Raw genomic sequence first — 15,714 nt, forward strand, 5'->3', positions numbered from 1 at the left:
GCAGCTCTAAAAACGTCACGTTGATTTGTCTCCTTTTAGTAACTTCTTCACTAATCCTCTCTAGCATTTGACCTGTTTATTTTGATATCTGTCTAGACTGACCATCAGAGCTTCCTTCAGTGCGTTATGCTGTCTCCTCTTGCATTATGTAGGGTTGAAATCTCACACTTAAGTTATAGTTTCCAGAAAAACACACAGGCCTCTCTGCTTTCCTCTGCGCTCCCTGGTGTACATAGCTGTAAAGGTTTGGGGCCCTCCACACCTTACTGGCAGCTTCTCCTGGGTTAGGGGGTGTATTTGGGTTCTCTCTTTTACAGGTATCTTTCAGGGAGATGTGCCCCTTTGGACTGTCGTGAACAAAACTAATTCCTCCAAATCCAGCCCCGAAGGGCTTCCAATCCATGTACCTCTGTTTTAGGTGTAGTTCTTGTTAGCAGTGCTGAACACGAGCTAGACTCTGGGCGAGAATAGGGTTGTTTCCTTTGGGGAGATAAAGGGGGTAGGGGAAGATGTAGGGCTTGATGTAGGATGGCCAAATAGTTGTGAACCAGCCCAGGGTGCCCAGAGCAGATGCTGTGGGAGTAACGGGCTGTGCAGCTTGCTCGGAAACAAACCCTGGGCTTTAGCAGGGAGAATGTGGGATGGCTTAGAAAAATTCAGGAAGCTCCCGAGAGCCTGGGACTTCAGGGCTTGCAAGTGATCTACCCTTGATGGTCCACGTCTGCTGCGGTGACCGAGGAAAACCACGTGCTGCCTGCACTGTGCTGCAGTGGGGCATGGAAACCCTTGCCAGGAGCAGAGGGCAACCCGGCCTCTCATCTCTCCCTGCTGCTGCAAAAAGTCTTGGGTTTTTTTCTGTAGTCTGGAACATGACAACAGACCCTTCTGGTCTGAATCAGTACATCTGCCAGCTGTGGAAGAGCATCCATCCAGGAAAGCTTTTCCTCCACACAGACCCCAAAAGGTCCATGGAGCCCCATCCTGTCCTCATTCCACTCACACTTTCACAATGAGGAAGGAGAATGGCAATGCCTGATAGAGGAATTACAGCCTGTTCTAGTCTTTGCAGGGGCGTTTATTTAAGGAGCTCCCCCTGTCCTCTGCAGCGTGCTTGTCTCTGACATGCAGCTCTCKAAGATGACAGACAAGGCTAAAAATAACGCGTGGAAGCAGCGTGGTGCAATTCCATGTGACCTCTCTCCCCAGCCCTCGTGTTGATGGTGACAAGATTTTCATCAGGGCAGGGGAAATCTGCAGAATGGAGCATGTATGCAGCCAGGTCTGCTGAAAGCCAGAGAAAATTCATATATTCCCCTTCCCCTGCTGAGCTATCTCCTCACAGGCTGTGTTAGAAGAAGAGTAATGGCCCTAGCRGGGAGCCAGTTTAAGAAATATTATTTAAAAATCTCTGTTTCTCTTCAACAAAGGCATGGAGAAAGGTTTCCTGACTGTTCAACAGTTGAACTCTTAGCCTTTGTTAGGCTGATGCTAAGTATTTTTATGTCATTTTATTACTGTGATTTTAAATCTTTTTTTTTTTTTTTTTTTTTTAAAGTGAATCTTGGTAGCTCTTTGCTCTGAAGCTTGGATGATTTGATGCTTTTTGTTAAGTAAAAATTGAACTTTTTTTGCGGTCAATTATCCTGTTACATAACTTCAGCCTTAAAGCTGAATTTGTCAGAAAACCATGTGTTTAAACCTAAATCCCCTAGCAACAACCACTGGCATTGCTACTGTTAACGAAAAATATATATATRTGTGTGTGTATACATATATATATATATATATAGTTTGCATGTTGCTAGTCTGAAAATAGTCTTAAAGGCCAGTGAGTTGCTGAAACCACCAGAGATCTTTGTAATAGTCCAGAACTAAATGTTGTGTTAAGCTTTTCTGTTTAATTATGGTGCCCACGTGCACACATGCCTCACTTCACCCAGCCACCCTCCTCCTTTCTTCCTCCCTCTTTTTCATTTCTCCCCCCTCAAAAAGAAACTACTAAAGAGTAGTCAGCAGAAAGGAGAACCTGTGTCAGGTTTTTGAACCTGGCTTCTTCTCAAAGAAGAATCACTTAGTTCCTGGGACGTGGAACCCTTGGAGTTGGCATCTCTGTAGGTGCCCCTTTGGGGACGGAGCAGCCGCTGCTTGTTCCACCTTGTGGAGTTTGCAGGACGTGGGTGCCAAGCGGTGCTTTCCCTGCCCCACGCAGGGAGCAGTGCCTGGAGGAACCGGGGGACATCTCAGCCTTGCATGAAGGACCATCATACACACAGGTGGTGACCACGGCGTCCTCCCTTGGGCCTCCRCCTTCTTCTCTGCTAGACTGAATCTTTCTGCTAATCCCCCTCTCCTGCTCTTGTGAGGGCTGGTGGTGGAACGTGCAGCACCAGACTGTGGTCTCCTGGCCCCAGCTTCTCCAGAGCTGCTCAGCTGGTCCCTAAGTGGAGCTTTGACCCTAGCGCCTCCTGGCACCGAGATGCAAGGGGAAGGAGAGGCTCAAGGCCTGGCCAATGGTGCTGGCTCCCTCTTATCAGCTAAATGAAAAATACTAATACATCGAGCAAAAAAACCCTAATAATCCTGGTCTTCCCCTTTTTAGTGTATTGATTCTCACAGAAGTGTAGCAATTTTTTTCAAGTAAGTGCACAATAGTGTACTGTGAGAGATCTCATTTTTACGRGCTTTAAATACTGTGTTGAGCACTTAAATGCACACAAATACATAGTGAAAGGGCACTTGAAAGTGATTCTGCATAGTTGGCCAGTGAATTTGTTTGCTAACCCAGCTTGAATGAGTTCCTCAACCTGGCGCAGCACTTTCCTCATTGCCCAGCCAACTAGCAGGATCTCTGGACCCTTCCAAATATCCTGGCATTTGGCTTTTATGGTTAAAATGTCAATAAAGAGTCGCAGCAGGTTCTAATTAACTAAGTCCCGGAGGATGCAGGACTTTAAAGGGATGTCTGAGGAAGCAGGAATATTTGCCCAGCTTGCTGCAGGTTTCTGTGCCGTGGCTCTGCTTAGCTCCACTAACAATTAGGTGACTGCTCCAGCACTTAGCTGCCTGCCTCACCAGCCAGGAGAGGGGAAAACAGCTTCAAGCAGGGGCATGTGGAGCATCAAGGTGTTGTCTTCTGCTCTGCCACCTGTTCGCTGCAGTTCCCTGCTTGTTGCAGCAATGCAGTTCCCCGGGGAAGACTTTCTTCCTCCTCGTGGTCACTGCACTTTCTCATGGAGCCTAGGGAGAGGCCCAGACGCAGGAGCCCAAGCGTTGCCAAAGCTTTAGGTAACGTTGCTCCGTTCAGTTGGGTCTGGATGAGAGGGGGGAACGTTGGTTTGCAACTGTCCGTTGTGTGATAGAACCACTGGGAATGATGTCTTTTACTGCTTCAAGGCACTTTTTGTTTCCGTTTATTTACCTTTGCCTTTAATTTTCTTGGTGTCTTTCTTCCCTTTTCTTGGGTATAATGTTTTCACATACAGATGTCTCCTCGCTCTGCCCGGCGACGTTGGTCCATACAAGCAATTAACGACTTCCCGGTACTGTGCGCTGTGCTAATGCTGTCCTTGATATAACCCTGTCTCCTGCCCAAGGGCCCAAGAATAAAGTGCCACCTGCCTGACTTTGAGTAACCTGCACCAGAGGTTGTTGCCCTAGCAGAACCTCTGCCAGAAGACAGACCGGGTCACAGAGGTGGGGGACTTGCACTTCACACAGGGCTCAGGGCCTCCACACGTGTCTGCACAGGAGCAGATGCGAGTTTGAAGGTCACAAATCCTGAATTAGACCATGCCCATCGTCCCTGGCCTTGCAGTTAGGAAAGGATGCCAAGGGGTAAGTGGAGGATCAGCCTCTCCTGAAGCAGAGAGCACTGCAGAGGAGTTAACTGATTGTCGTGCAGCATCAGCCAACTGATGAGACTGACATTAGAGTGCCTCGCTTCTGGAAAAAAAATCAAGCCCTGCTGGAGGAGGAGGAAGAGGAGTTGCTGCAATATAGCATTAAAAAGCAGCACGCCACTGGCTGGCATGGCAATCCTTAAGAGCTGGGGAGGAAGCAAACTGAGTTGCTGACAATCATTTGTCACCTCCTTAAAATGAGCTACCAATTCCCAGTGCAGTACAGCATCATGTTTTTTCTTTTCTTTTTTTTCTTCTTTTTTTTTTTTTTTTCTGAAGCAAAATATAGAATTTCTCCCTAACTTGGGATCTTCTCCCAGCCTTTGGGATTGCACCACCCTGCCTTCTGCTCGAGCGGTTGCAGTTGCAGGCACTCCCTCCTCCTGGCACTTGTCCTTGCACAACTGCTTTCACAGGCATTTTCTATTAGTCAGGTCGACATGTCCTCAAGCTTCAACTTCGTGTGAACGTCTTGATGACACAACGTTGCTCAAGCTGTGTTGTAAATTTGGGCAATTGTCTTATCAGTCATCTGCCAAGCGTAGGCAACACTAGAAATCCCCATTTCAACTTCACTTTAAAGATGATCTCTTGAGGTCCCTTGTTCTTAATGTCCATGCAARCAGCTGTTTCTCTCTTAGCTGCTGGCCTTCCTGCTATCTCTTTATAAGACAGCAGGGAATAAAACAGAAGCTGGTAACAGCTAATTGAACTTGGTATAATAGGATCAAGCCTTCCTAATGACTACAGCTCTAAGGCTATACCAGGGAAAGAAAGCAGAAGTTTCTCCATTCAAGGTGCTCTTGCAAAGAGCTAATAAGGAAATGTTGAGCAGAGGAGGCAAGAAATGAGGCTCTGTGTTGAATCAGGAATTGCCTCCAAGCGGAAAAGCCGAGCAAGAAACGGGCCAGCTTTTGCTGTATTGTGGCATGCAAGTGGCCACAATTTAATTCAYGTCAAGGTGAGGCAGTTATCATTCTGTGTAAAGCATACTTAAAAATGAGGTGCAGGCCAGTCGAAACCCAAAAGCTTCTGTTTTCAGAGAGGCTTTGGAAGAGCCTGACCATGCCCTGCCAGAGGGCAGTAGTGGCCAGGGTTACAACACGGGTGTGCACGAAGGAGGACATGGATTATTCAGGCAGACAGGGGTGCTCCATGGATTCAGAAGAGGAAGGCTAGAAGTAGAAAYAATTTCTTCCAAGAAAATGACCAGCCTCCAATTTGGAAAGGTGCTTCAGGGCAAGTAACAACTACTCAATGCTGAAAGCTCTGAAGAAACGTTCCTACTGAGGGACACCTGCCYCAAAAGCACCCCACATTTCTAACCCTTTTATGGAAGTTGCCTGGTACGTGGGAGATGCTGCAAGTAGTAAATGTTGGTTGTTTTTTAGAGAAATTCCATACGGTGCCACCTCACCTTTGCAGGGGGTTAATCTGTAGGCACTTGTTGAGGGTACCAAAAAATAACTCTGCAGGGGTTGTTGCCCATAGTACTTACCTCTAGAAAACTACTTTTCCTGGAAACAGCTTCAACCTGGTTTTGAGTCCATTTAACCCTTTTATTTTGCAAATGCCTTAATCTTYGGCATGGAGGCTGTGCCTTTCTCTSCACAGYCCTCCCCTTTGCCCTGCTGACACCACTTTATGCCCCGAACCTGTGGTGGTGCAACAGGCTCTTCCYGTTCCCGGTGCTCCGTGCAGCCCTGCCTGCCTCAGCAGGAGCCGGGGACGCACGCCCAAGAGCCCAGCATCCTTCCCAGGCAGGAGGGCAGCGTCCTGGAACCAGTTCTGCTGAGCGTGCAGTCATAATGGTGGTTGCTACGAAGCAGTTGGTGGCTTATTCTTGGGCTGTCTTATTTCTACATGTAACCCATTTTATTGCCATCGTTGTCACCTCAGATTGCAGCAAATTACAGCCTTGGGTACTGTAGTGCAGGTGCAGGCTGGCTTTTTTAGTTGTTATTCAGTGCTGTTCCCTGCTGTTTCCTCCAACCCTGTGACTGTCCTAAATGCTCTGTTTTTCCCTTTCTTTCTTTCTTTCTGGTGCTCTGAGGAACTGATGAGTCTTAATTTGCTCTCACTCTCGCTGTTTCCTTTCTTTTCTTCCTCTCAAACTCTCAGGAGCAGCTGGATAGGTGCAGTTCTCCCTGGCATGGAGTCTAGATGGCAGAAACAGCTAGAAATGTTGGGGGCAACGCCAAAGGCCCCTGGTTTTTCACCTTCAGCTGTCAGTAGAGTTAGCTTGGTGCATGCATGTTGTTTTCTGCTCTAGCCTCAACCCTTACGCTCCCTGCTCCCCTCCATGACCTGCACTCCAGCCCTTAGGAAGAGAGATCTCTCTTGTGCTGTCCTGGTGCCTGTGAGCCACATGGGTGCTCTTCACTAAAGTCATAGTGGAAAACTCACCTGGAAGAAGAGGTGGAGCAGAAGGGGAGAGGGGAACCTCCTGGTGGATCTTGGCTGGCGAGGCTGAAGCTCAAGCTCTCCTTGTCTGTATTAACCCGTGTTCAAAGTACCCAAATATTGGCTGCTGGAGAGAGACTCTGGTAACCCACCAGTGATCATTCGGTTCAAAAAGGATCCTCCCCTGCTGCTAAAGGTCATGAGCTTTACCTCTTCCATAATGTCCCCATGCTTCTGCTTGTAGTTTTCTTCCCAGCATTTTGTTGCTATATCTAACAGAGTGAAACATGAATTCTAAAAGAAAAAGTGAGATTTTTTKGGGTTTTTGACCAGGACTGTACATGCAGCCTTATGATTTTCTTCTGTCACATGGGCAGGAAATGGTGGTCATGGAAGTGGTGGCATTGAGGGCATGTGGCTCTTGTTGGATTCCACCCTTGGAGCTGCACAGATAGAAAATTAGAGCTGCTCTTTCAGCCAGTAAATAGGCAGCTCTAGGAGGAAGAAATGAGGAAGGTTTAGTTGTCAGTCCAAGTTTTCCAAAGGCTCTGATACATTTAGTGTCTTCATTTGTCTGGTGACATGCAAGCAGTGAGCTGTGGAAACCATTCATGGGATCTCTTCTCCATTCTCATGCTCATGTGTTGTTGTTCTGAAAGCAACAAGTGATTTGAATGACTTGTGGAAAGTGATAACGTGTTGTCCATGTTTCTGGCCATTGAAATGCCTGTCAGGAGGCTGCTTCAGTCCACAGGAGCAGGGTGAATCTGTTCCTGGGAAGAGGGCACTGAGGGCCTCAGTGCATCTGGGTCCACATACCAGTGCAGTAAAAGCACAAGTGAAGGTCTCTGGTGGGCAGCATGGTGGGTGAAGCCCATGAGCCCTTCCAGGACCATGCCTGCACTTTGCTGGCATGGTATCACAGTGGGGTTCCCAAGCTTACTGCACTTAAGCTTTGGTTTTGGCAGCAGCTCCTCACCTCGCACGGGAGACAGCGTTTGGCTGCTCTCCCGGGGAATGGGGTTACGGGTACCGCAGTTGTGTGGGGACCTTGTTGTAATACAGTCCACGTCCTCCAGCATGGAAGGGGGAGCTGTTTCTAGGTGGTTTTGGAAGAGGTGTAGCCCCCAGCTGCCTGGCTGAGAGTCAGAGCTGATCCAGACAGCGACTCCATGAGGGAACTGATAGGAGTTCCCTTCGACTTACCGGATTGTGTTCCAGGCAGCGTGATGTAGCAGGTAAATACTGAAAGCAAATTCCGTCTGGATTGGTTAGGACTTGAGAGGATAGAGCTGAGAACAGTTAGGTCCTAGCCAAGCATCTTTTCCAAAGCACTAAGTGCTGATAGCTCTTTTCCCAACCAGTATTCAGCAGTTGGTCTGCGTGTGAGCTCCGGTCCTCTTTACTCTGGGGAACGGTGGGAATTCCACCCTCAATTCCTTCAAGTCTAAACCACCTTCTTCCCTTACTGTCAAGCCTGGGCTTAGGCCTCTGAGCCTCCATCACTCGCAGCATCTACTGCAAGGTAGGAGATCCRTGTTCTTTGCTGCTTCTGGCACGTGCTAGCAGTTTAGTCAACCATGGTCAGCACATTGGCCTAAGCTTCCAGCAGACAGGCRGTGAAGAAGGAATTAATTTCTTTAAATTTCTGTTTTTTTCTCTCTTTTGTCTTTAAGGTAGTTTGTATCTGTGATAAGCCTGCTCAGATTCCCACAAGGTGGCAAAATCATGGGCAAAAGCAAGTGGGCAACCAGCCGTCCTAGAGCCTGGCTAGCGCCCACTGCCCAGGTGACCCTTCTAGACTGGAAGGGACCAGATGGTCTCTAAAGGTCCATCCTGACCTCAAGGATTCCGTGATTGTTGCAGGCCCAAGTTCTGCCCTTCCTCTAGCCCAGCCTGCTCTTCAGGGGCATCGCAGTGTTGGCCGAGCAGACTCTGCCCGTCATGCAGAGCRCTCGCCTCTGGGTGGCTCTGCTGACCTCAGATGGACAGTTCTGCTTATGATGTGGAACCCCACCGTAAGGGCATATAGGAGACCCTCCATAAGTGACCAYCACGAGTAGGTGGTGGTCCGTAATTGACCACCATGAGCTCTTCTGCCCTGTGTAGCAGCCAGTGCCTCCTTCAATACATGTCCAGTGCCTTCTGCCCGTCACGCTGCTGCATGTCCTCTCTTCCCCCCTTATTACCACCCTAGGGAGTGAGGGGCTGGAAGAGGCCAGGATACCGGCCAAATACTCTGTTTTGTTTCATACGGCCAAGACAGCTTTATGCAGCTTGGCGTTAAGATGACCTCTGTGTCTGTCGTGGGGAGTATTTGGGATCTTGGCTTCTTGTTTCTGTTCACTTGTGTTGATGCCTCTGCTTTTTTGTTGTCCCCCCTCACTTCATGTCCTGAGCCAGCTGTAAAGTGCTCTGCGTGTGGTACCTGGGCATGCTCGCTGGGAAAACCTGCGCCCTGCTTTATCATCTGCCGCTTACTTGTTTGAAGCTGTCGATAAAGCAGGAGAGCCCTGTCCCGATGCTAAACAGAGATGTACTCAGAGCTTGAAAGAAGAGACCAAAAGAGAGAATCTGGACCTGTCAGCTTGTCCTGCGGCTAATGGCAAGCAGAAGCTTCCTCCTACGTGTTTCTGTGCAGAGTTTTGGCTGCAGTTAGTGTTGATCTGTGCGCAGAGGTTCCCAGACCAGCTCTCTAATGAGAACGATAAGTGAACGATCCTCCTGCCAAACCTTCCTGGGTTTGATTGGCGTCTTGATGCTGATTTGTTCTCTTATTGGCTTTCACAGGGCAACTCACAAAAATAGTTCTTGAGTGAGTTAAACCTTGAGCTCGCTGCCTTGACCTGCTTTTCACTTCCTACAGATGGAGATGCTTGTTCTCCTGGGCATGTCATGGATGTTTTCCAGGGTAACCCAGAGCCTTCTGAAAGGCAGGTTCGGGTGCTGCTTGCATTATTCTTGAGCCTAGTGCAATGTTTCCTGGCCTGCTGTCCTGCTCCCTAGTAATACGTTCCCATTTGTCCTGCAGAAATCAAGGAGATGGAAAAGCAAACGGGAAGGGACAGATGCCAACAACCGACCCATCAAAGCTGCCGGGAAAGTTATTATCCAGGATATTTCCTGCTTGCTGCCAGTGCACAAGCTGCTAGGAGAGCTCTACATGTGAGTACAGGCTGCCACCCTCTTCCAAGCRAAAGCAGCTGTCATTGGCATAGCCRTGCTTTGTAATCTTGACATCAGTCTGCACTCGTGTTTCCTTCTCTTCCTCCTCTGCTCTTGCCTTGCAGCTTTTTATAGCGTCTCCCTCTGCCTCTGAGAGGGGACCTGCTGCTTAAAAATCTGAAACATGTCACAGAGGAAATTGCTGAGGGTGATTTGTATTCAGAGCCTGAAGAGGTGCTCCAACGTAATTGCTGCAAACCTTACAGGTTCAGGTTTTTGTCAGATAAAGAGAGAAGTTACTGGTACAAATTTGCTCTTAAAGTATCACGTTAAAGAACTCTGCAGTTAAGGGTACAGGTTTAAAACTCCCCATAGATGCCTGTTCTCATGCTCTGAAACTSTTTGTGACTCATAAGGATTTTTAACTTCAGAGGTTTTTAGGATGCCTCTTACCCTTGTAGACTTGRTGGTGCATGAGAGTCTCTGCACCGCAAGGTCTCCCACTTTAACCAGAAGGGTGAAGTTCTGTTTCTGAACAAGGGAGCTCTTTTTCCAAACTGTCTATTTCAGCTACTGAAATTCAACAGTCAGAGTAAAAAGTTCTGCAACCTCCATTTCTCAATTCTTATTTCCATAGGTAAGAAGCTTTGGTAATACTCTCTTTGATCCTTCGTAAAATTTTCCATACTTTAGAGGTTCAGGAAAGAAGTAGACTCCCTTTCTGAAAAAAAAAAAAAAAAAAAAAAAAAAGAGAGAGAGAGAGAAATTCTTTTTCTATCTTATTAGAAAGAAAATCCTTCAAAAACACTTGTTGGAACTTCTCTGGGTGTCTCCAGGAGGAATTCTGGCCTGATTCCTAGGGAACAGCGCTCTCCTTCCCGGTCAAGCAGAGCTGCTAATCAAGCTGATGACAACTGTGTCTTGTAACCGATGGCACCAACTTCTAAGATCAAGAAAAAATCTTGGCTTGATAATATTCTGGCACAAGTTTGATACAATATTTCCTTGAAGTGACATATTTTAGGATCAATCCCAGCTACYTTGGAGCTGGAGTTGATGCAATAAGTTGTAGCTGAATAGTGGGATTTGCCAGAGGCGTGGGGGSCATGATCCCTCAATTACAGGGGAGAGAGGGATAGGATCCTGATCATCTTGCAGGCTCATAYTGATCAGTCATTTCTGGGTTGTTAGCTTTTGCTTCATCCCATTCGTCGCTCAACTCTTCCTAGGTAGCTGTCCAAAGCTGAGCTATCTCCTTTCTTTTCAGACTGAACGTGAATAACATCCAGGAGACTTGCCAGAAGAACGCGGCCTCGGCCCTGGCGGTTGGACGGAGGGATCTCGTGCAGGTAGCGTATTGACCTGGAGCTTTCCAGYGTGCTGAGCTGACTTCAAATACCTTACGTTGGCACCTCGATGCCAGAGCCATTCCCAAGCCAGCCAGGYGCTCCAGCTATTCCAGGGAATCCCTGAAATGGCTGATAAACCAAGGCTGGGGGATCAGCTGCCGAGGAAGTGTTCTCCACTAAGGCAAGTGATGCCTTGACTCTTGGCATCAAGAGATTTCACAGCAGGGCTGCTAAGCCCTGGATTGTTTCATGGCCTTTGCCAAACTGAGTCAAGCGTGGGTTTTTTTTTTTTTTTCAGGGAATTCCTGCAGGCAAAGCTAAGAAGGCAGCTTGCTTTTGAGTCAGMGAGTGAAGTAACTGTACACGAATTGCCTAGCTACTGTCAGCGTTTGGATCAGTGGTTTTGGCTTACTTATGTAATCGTTCCTGTTGTAATTAGCACAGCGTTCATCCGAGCTGGCAGTGGGTGCTAACTGCAGCAAGCTTCTCCTCAAGAGAGCTTACAGTCTCTTGAGCTGTAGAAAATCCAGCTGCAGAAATGGACTGGGCAATTTCCTTCAGCTTGTAACCTGAGAAAAATGGCTGTTGTGGCCCATCATTTTCCAGAGGGCCAGTTCCTTGCAGCGTGATGAGCCTTTCTTAGCACTTAGGACTGCCTGAAAGAGATAGGAGTGAGTTTGTGCTGCTAGAGGAGCCCATGGGCCTCTGAGCATTTGACTTTCCCTAGATCTGGGCAGGGGACAGGCGTAGACCTCAGCAAGTTTGCTGATAATACCAAACTGGGAGGAGGAGSTGATAGCCCTGAGGGCTGTGCTGCCATCCAGAGAGACCTGGACACACTGGACAACTGGGCAGCGAGAAACCTCATGAAGTTCAACAAGGGCAAGTGCAGGGTCCTGCACCTGGGGAGGAATAACCCCGGACACCAGGACAGGCTGGGGACTGACCTTCTGCAGAGAGGGACCTGGGCACCGTGGTGGATGACAAGATGACCATGAGGCAGCAGGATGCCCTGGTGGCCAAGAAGGCCAACGGGATCCTGGGGTGCATTAAGAAGAGCATCTCCAACAGGTCCAGGGAGGGGTTTGTCCCCCTCCTCACAGCCCTGGTGAGGCCACATCTGGAGACTGTGTCCAGTTCTGGGATCCCCAGGACAAGAGGGATGTGGAGCTGCTGAAGAGAGTCCAGCGCAGGGCTACGAGGATGATCAGGGGCCTGGAACACCTGCCCTATGAGCAAAGGCTGAGAGAGCTGGGCCTGTTCAGCCTGGAGAAGAGAAGGCTGAGGGGGGACCTGAGCAGTGTGTGTAGATACCTCAAGGGAGGCAGTGAGGAGGATGGGGCGGCCTCTTTTCAGTGGTGGACAGTGACAGAGCTACAGGAAACAGCCACAAACTGAAGCTCCAAAAGTTCCACAGGAACTTGAGGAAAAATTTCTAACCAGTGAGGGTGCCAGAGCCCTGGCACAGGCTGCCCAGGGAGGCTGTGGAGTCTCCTTCTCTGGAGATCTCCCAAACCTGCTTGGATGCCGCCTGTGCCACATGCTCTAGGTGACCTTGTGTGTGCAGGAGGGTTGGATTGGATGATTTCTAGAGGTCCCTTCCAACCTTAAGGATTTTATGATAGACTTACCTGATCTAAGCAGAAAAAAGTTTAAACTGTTTTCTTACTGCAGAATTGTTGACTCTGTGTTGATCTCTACTAGATTGACAGAAACTACATGTATTTGTGCCTTTTTTTTTTCCCTCTCTGATTTGCCTAATGTTGCAATAAATCTTGGGTAGTGATTTTAGGACAGAATCATAGAATCCTTAAGGTTGGAAGGGACCTTTAGAGATCATCTAGTCCAACCCACCCTGCACATGCAGGGTCACCTAGAGCGTGTGGCACAGGCTGCATCCAAGCACTTAAACGTAGTTTCTTCTGTTCATTTCCTCAGGCTTTCCCTGTCCTGTGGGCAAACTTTCCCATGAATCGAATTTAAAAAAGACATTTAAGCACGACACCTCATAAGGCTACTTTTGGTGCACACCAGCGTGTGTGTTTCCTGACCTGCTCAAAATATTAAAAGATCCAGTGATTAGTCAAGGGAAAACTAATTACAGGAATAACCCCAGCAAGATTTTCTGTGATAGCTCCGTGCCTTGCTTGTTTTCCCTGCCTCACATAACTCTATCCCGTCTAGCCAGTATTTCAGCTTGCCAATCTGGAGCCAGGCTGGCCTTACCCTTGCTCTATAGCAGCATAGGAAGGAGTGTCTTTTCCATTCTGGGTGCTCTCGTGTGCTCAGGCCTGCCCTTGTTTCAGTTTCTCTGCTTTTTCTTCAGCTCAGTGACCAGCTGGGGGGATTCCTGTTCCTTGCTGCTGTTCTTCATACTTGGAGTGCTTCCTTTTTCTCTACTTTTGTGTTATCAACTCTAATTGTCACCTCTAATCCCTTCCAGCCCCACTCTCCTTTCCTTGTTCTTTTCTCGTGCCAAACCAGGAGCTTTGTTCTTCCTGGGATAGCACGTACAAACCGCTCTGTCTTAATAAAGCAGAGCAGCAAAAGCCGTTTTAGATTTAATGTGGTCACACACAATCAGTGGTGTAGAGACCGAAGAGAAGGAACTGCTTGCGGGGGAGAGGGAGATAACCAGAGAAGGAACGTGGTGTATGAAACAGTTGAACTTTGGCGGTGGAAATGGCAAAGCACTCGTGTCTGCGCTGAGCTGCGCTAGGGGAGCAGAAATGTTTGGTAACACAGGGAATCAAAAGCTGTTTTTCAGTCAAGTAAGGATTCATCAGTAAACTTCCTGCCACCAGACGCCTCTGAACCCAAGAACCCTATCAAAGTTAAACCTTTCTGAGGTTTACGAATACAAAATGCATTAATAGTCTGTTACACTAACGATTAGTTTAAYCCAACCTTAAAGCAAGCAACAGAGCATTTCTCTGTGGTTCATACTATTGGATATGTTGCCCTCCAYGCAGAGGCTGGAAATGCTCCCTGTTATTGAAAAGCTCCATTATTATCTACCTACGAGTAAATTTATGTACACTGAAACTCGGGGAGACTGTCGGCTTCCTTTTCTAATTGTAGGTTTGACGCTTTTCTTTCCTGTTTACCAGGTTTGGTCACTAGCCATGGTAGCCACTGATCTCTGTCTTGGACCAAAGTCTGACCCAGATTTGGAGATACCATGGGCACAACATCCATTTGGACGTCAATTACTGGAATCCTTGTAGGTCTCTGAAAGCCGGGGAGGGAATGGGGGAATGTTCTCTGAGGCAGAGCCTTTGGAATTGCATACATTGCATGGCACCATTTCAGACTTGGACCCCGACATAATTTGTATTTCTCTCAAGCCTGAGATTTATCAAGGAGGGAAGCTGCAAGTGCAGTTTATGGCACATAGGAGGCAGCAGTTGGCCTCAGCTAAGCTTGAGCTTAGGTGAGGTGTGGCTGGAGCTCTGCTTTGCAGCACGTCCACAGGGCCTCATTTGGAAATTAAGGTTTTGGGTTTCTACTCGGCGCTTCCTAAATGAATGTTTGGGTTCAGCTGCTTGGTTGACCATCAGATCAGGTTTGCTGCTGCCATTTAGCACACTRAGAACTCATTCCCCTCCTCTCTTCAGATGAGTGTTAGGCAGAAGTGTCCTCCTGTGAACAGTGAACCTCTTCAGGAAGTGGATGATTAATAACTGATATTGTCTGTAGATAGATGCCATTCTGAGGCACAGGATTTGTGTGGCACGTTTTACGTGTGCTGGCTTGTCCTGGCTCTCTGCTGCTCTGAGGCATGGGYGGGAGAGGAACACAGCAGTTCCTAGTCTTCATAGCAGTGTTATCTTGATGCAGGACACTTGTGTGTCGAGGGTCTTATCAAAAAGATACTRTTGCTGCAAGTGAGTCGAATGGCTCCAGATTTACATCCAATTACAATTGTTTCTATGGTCCTTGTTCTTGAAGCTGCACAAACCTGAGATAACCAGGCCAGCCACTGCTGCAGAGAAATAAGAGGAAGTAAGAGGGAAGAAAAGAGGTCATGTTAGACCACGAGGGTTACCAGAATGCAGATTTGACTTCTCAGAAGGCAGACTGAAAAGACAACCCAGTCCTGCAGAGTGCACATGCAGTGGGACCCAAAAAAATGATTTATGCAACAGGCTTGAAGTTAGTTGCAGAGGATTGTCAATGCTTTTTCCAGTGAACACTGCTCATCCTCGTACTCTCTCTTTTTCCTTTCCCAGGCTGGCCCATTACTCCCAGCTCCACGATGTGCAGACCCTTGCTATGCTATGCAGTGTGTTTGAAGCCCAATCCAGGCTACAAGGATGCCCCAACTCCTATGGCCTCTTCCCTCAGCGTGCCTCCAACCTGGCCTCCCACAGCCGCTATGTATGACAGCTTTTCTTTACTGTTTGCCTTTTAAATCTTTGACCATCTGCCACGTAGATGACATGATTTCCTCTCCTTTCCACCTCAACAGCCCAGCTTTACTTCCTCTGGTTCCTGTTCCAGCATGTCAGATCCTGGACTTGGCACTGGAGGCTGGAACATAGGTACAGAGACTGGGATAATAGATGCAGGAATCTGCCTCCCTTCTGAGCTAGGTCTTAGGTGGCTCCTGTGGTGAGGAAGGAGGGGATTTAGTACTGACAGTGACTGCAGGTGCTTTTGGCATCTGCGCATATGAGGTACCTRACGTGATTATTTGGCCAGAAATGAGCACAGCACAATGTCCATAGTCCCGTGTTCCTGCCCCTTCTCCCTTCTGAAGTGTGTTTTGTCAGACCAAGCTTTGGAGGAACTGCTGGAAACTCTCTAGACAGGCTGAGCAAGGCCCTTGGAAACCAGATCAAGGCAGAGGCAAGGGTTTCTACTGCCACCTTTCCYAGATGAAGATGAGTAGAAAG

At 48.1% G+C, this 15,714-nt stretch overlaps 1 protein-coding gene across 1 annotated transcript in view; it reads left to right on the forward strand.

Moving 5' to 3' along the window:
- Positions 1-15,714, forward strand: part of WDR59 (WD repeat domain 59) — a 42,832-nt gene that overhangs the window by 23,599 nt on the left and 3,519 nt on the right. Inside the window, exons 19-23 of the mRNA XM_026034335.1 lie at positions 9,334-9,467; positions 10,735-10,816; positions 13,927-14,039; positions 15,049-15,196; positions 15,288-15,360. Coding sequence (XP_025890120.1) covers positions 9,334-9,467; positions 10,735-10,816; positions 13,927-14,039; positions 15,049-15,196; positions 15,288-15,360 — 550 coding nt within the window. The remainder of the gene's footprint in view (positions 1-9,333; positions 9,468-10,734; positions 10,817-13,926; positions 14,040-15,048; positions 15,197-15,287; positions 15,361-15,714) is intronic.

This window comes from Nothoprocta perdicaria, unplaced genomic scaffold (assembly GCF_003342845.1).
Source record: "Nothoprocta perdicaria isolate Ctin4 unplaced genomic scaffold, notPer1 scaffold_143, whole genome shotgun sequence".
Classification (NCBI taxonomy): Eukaryota; Metazoa; Chordata; class Aves; order Tinamiformes; family Tinamidae; genus Nothoprocta; species Nothoprocta perdicaria.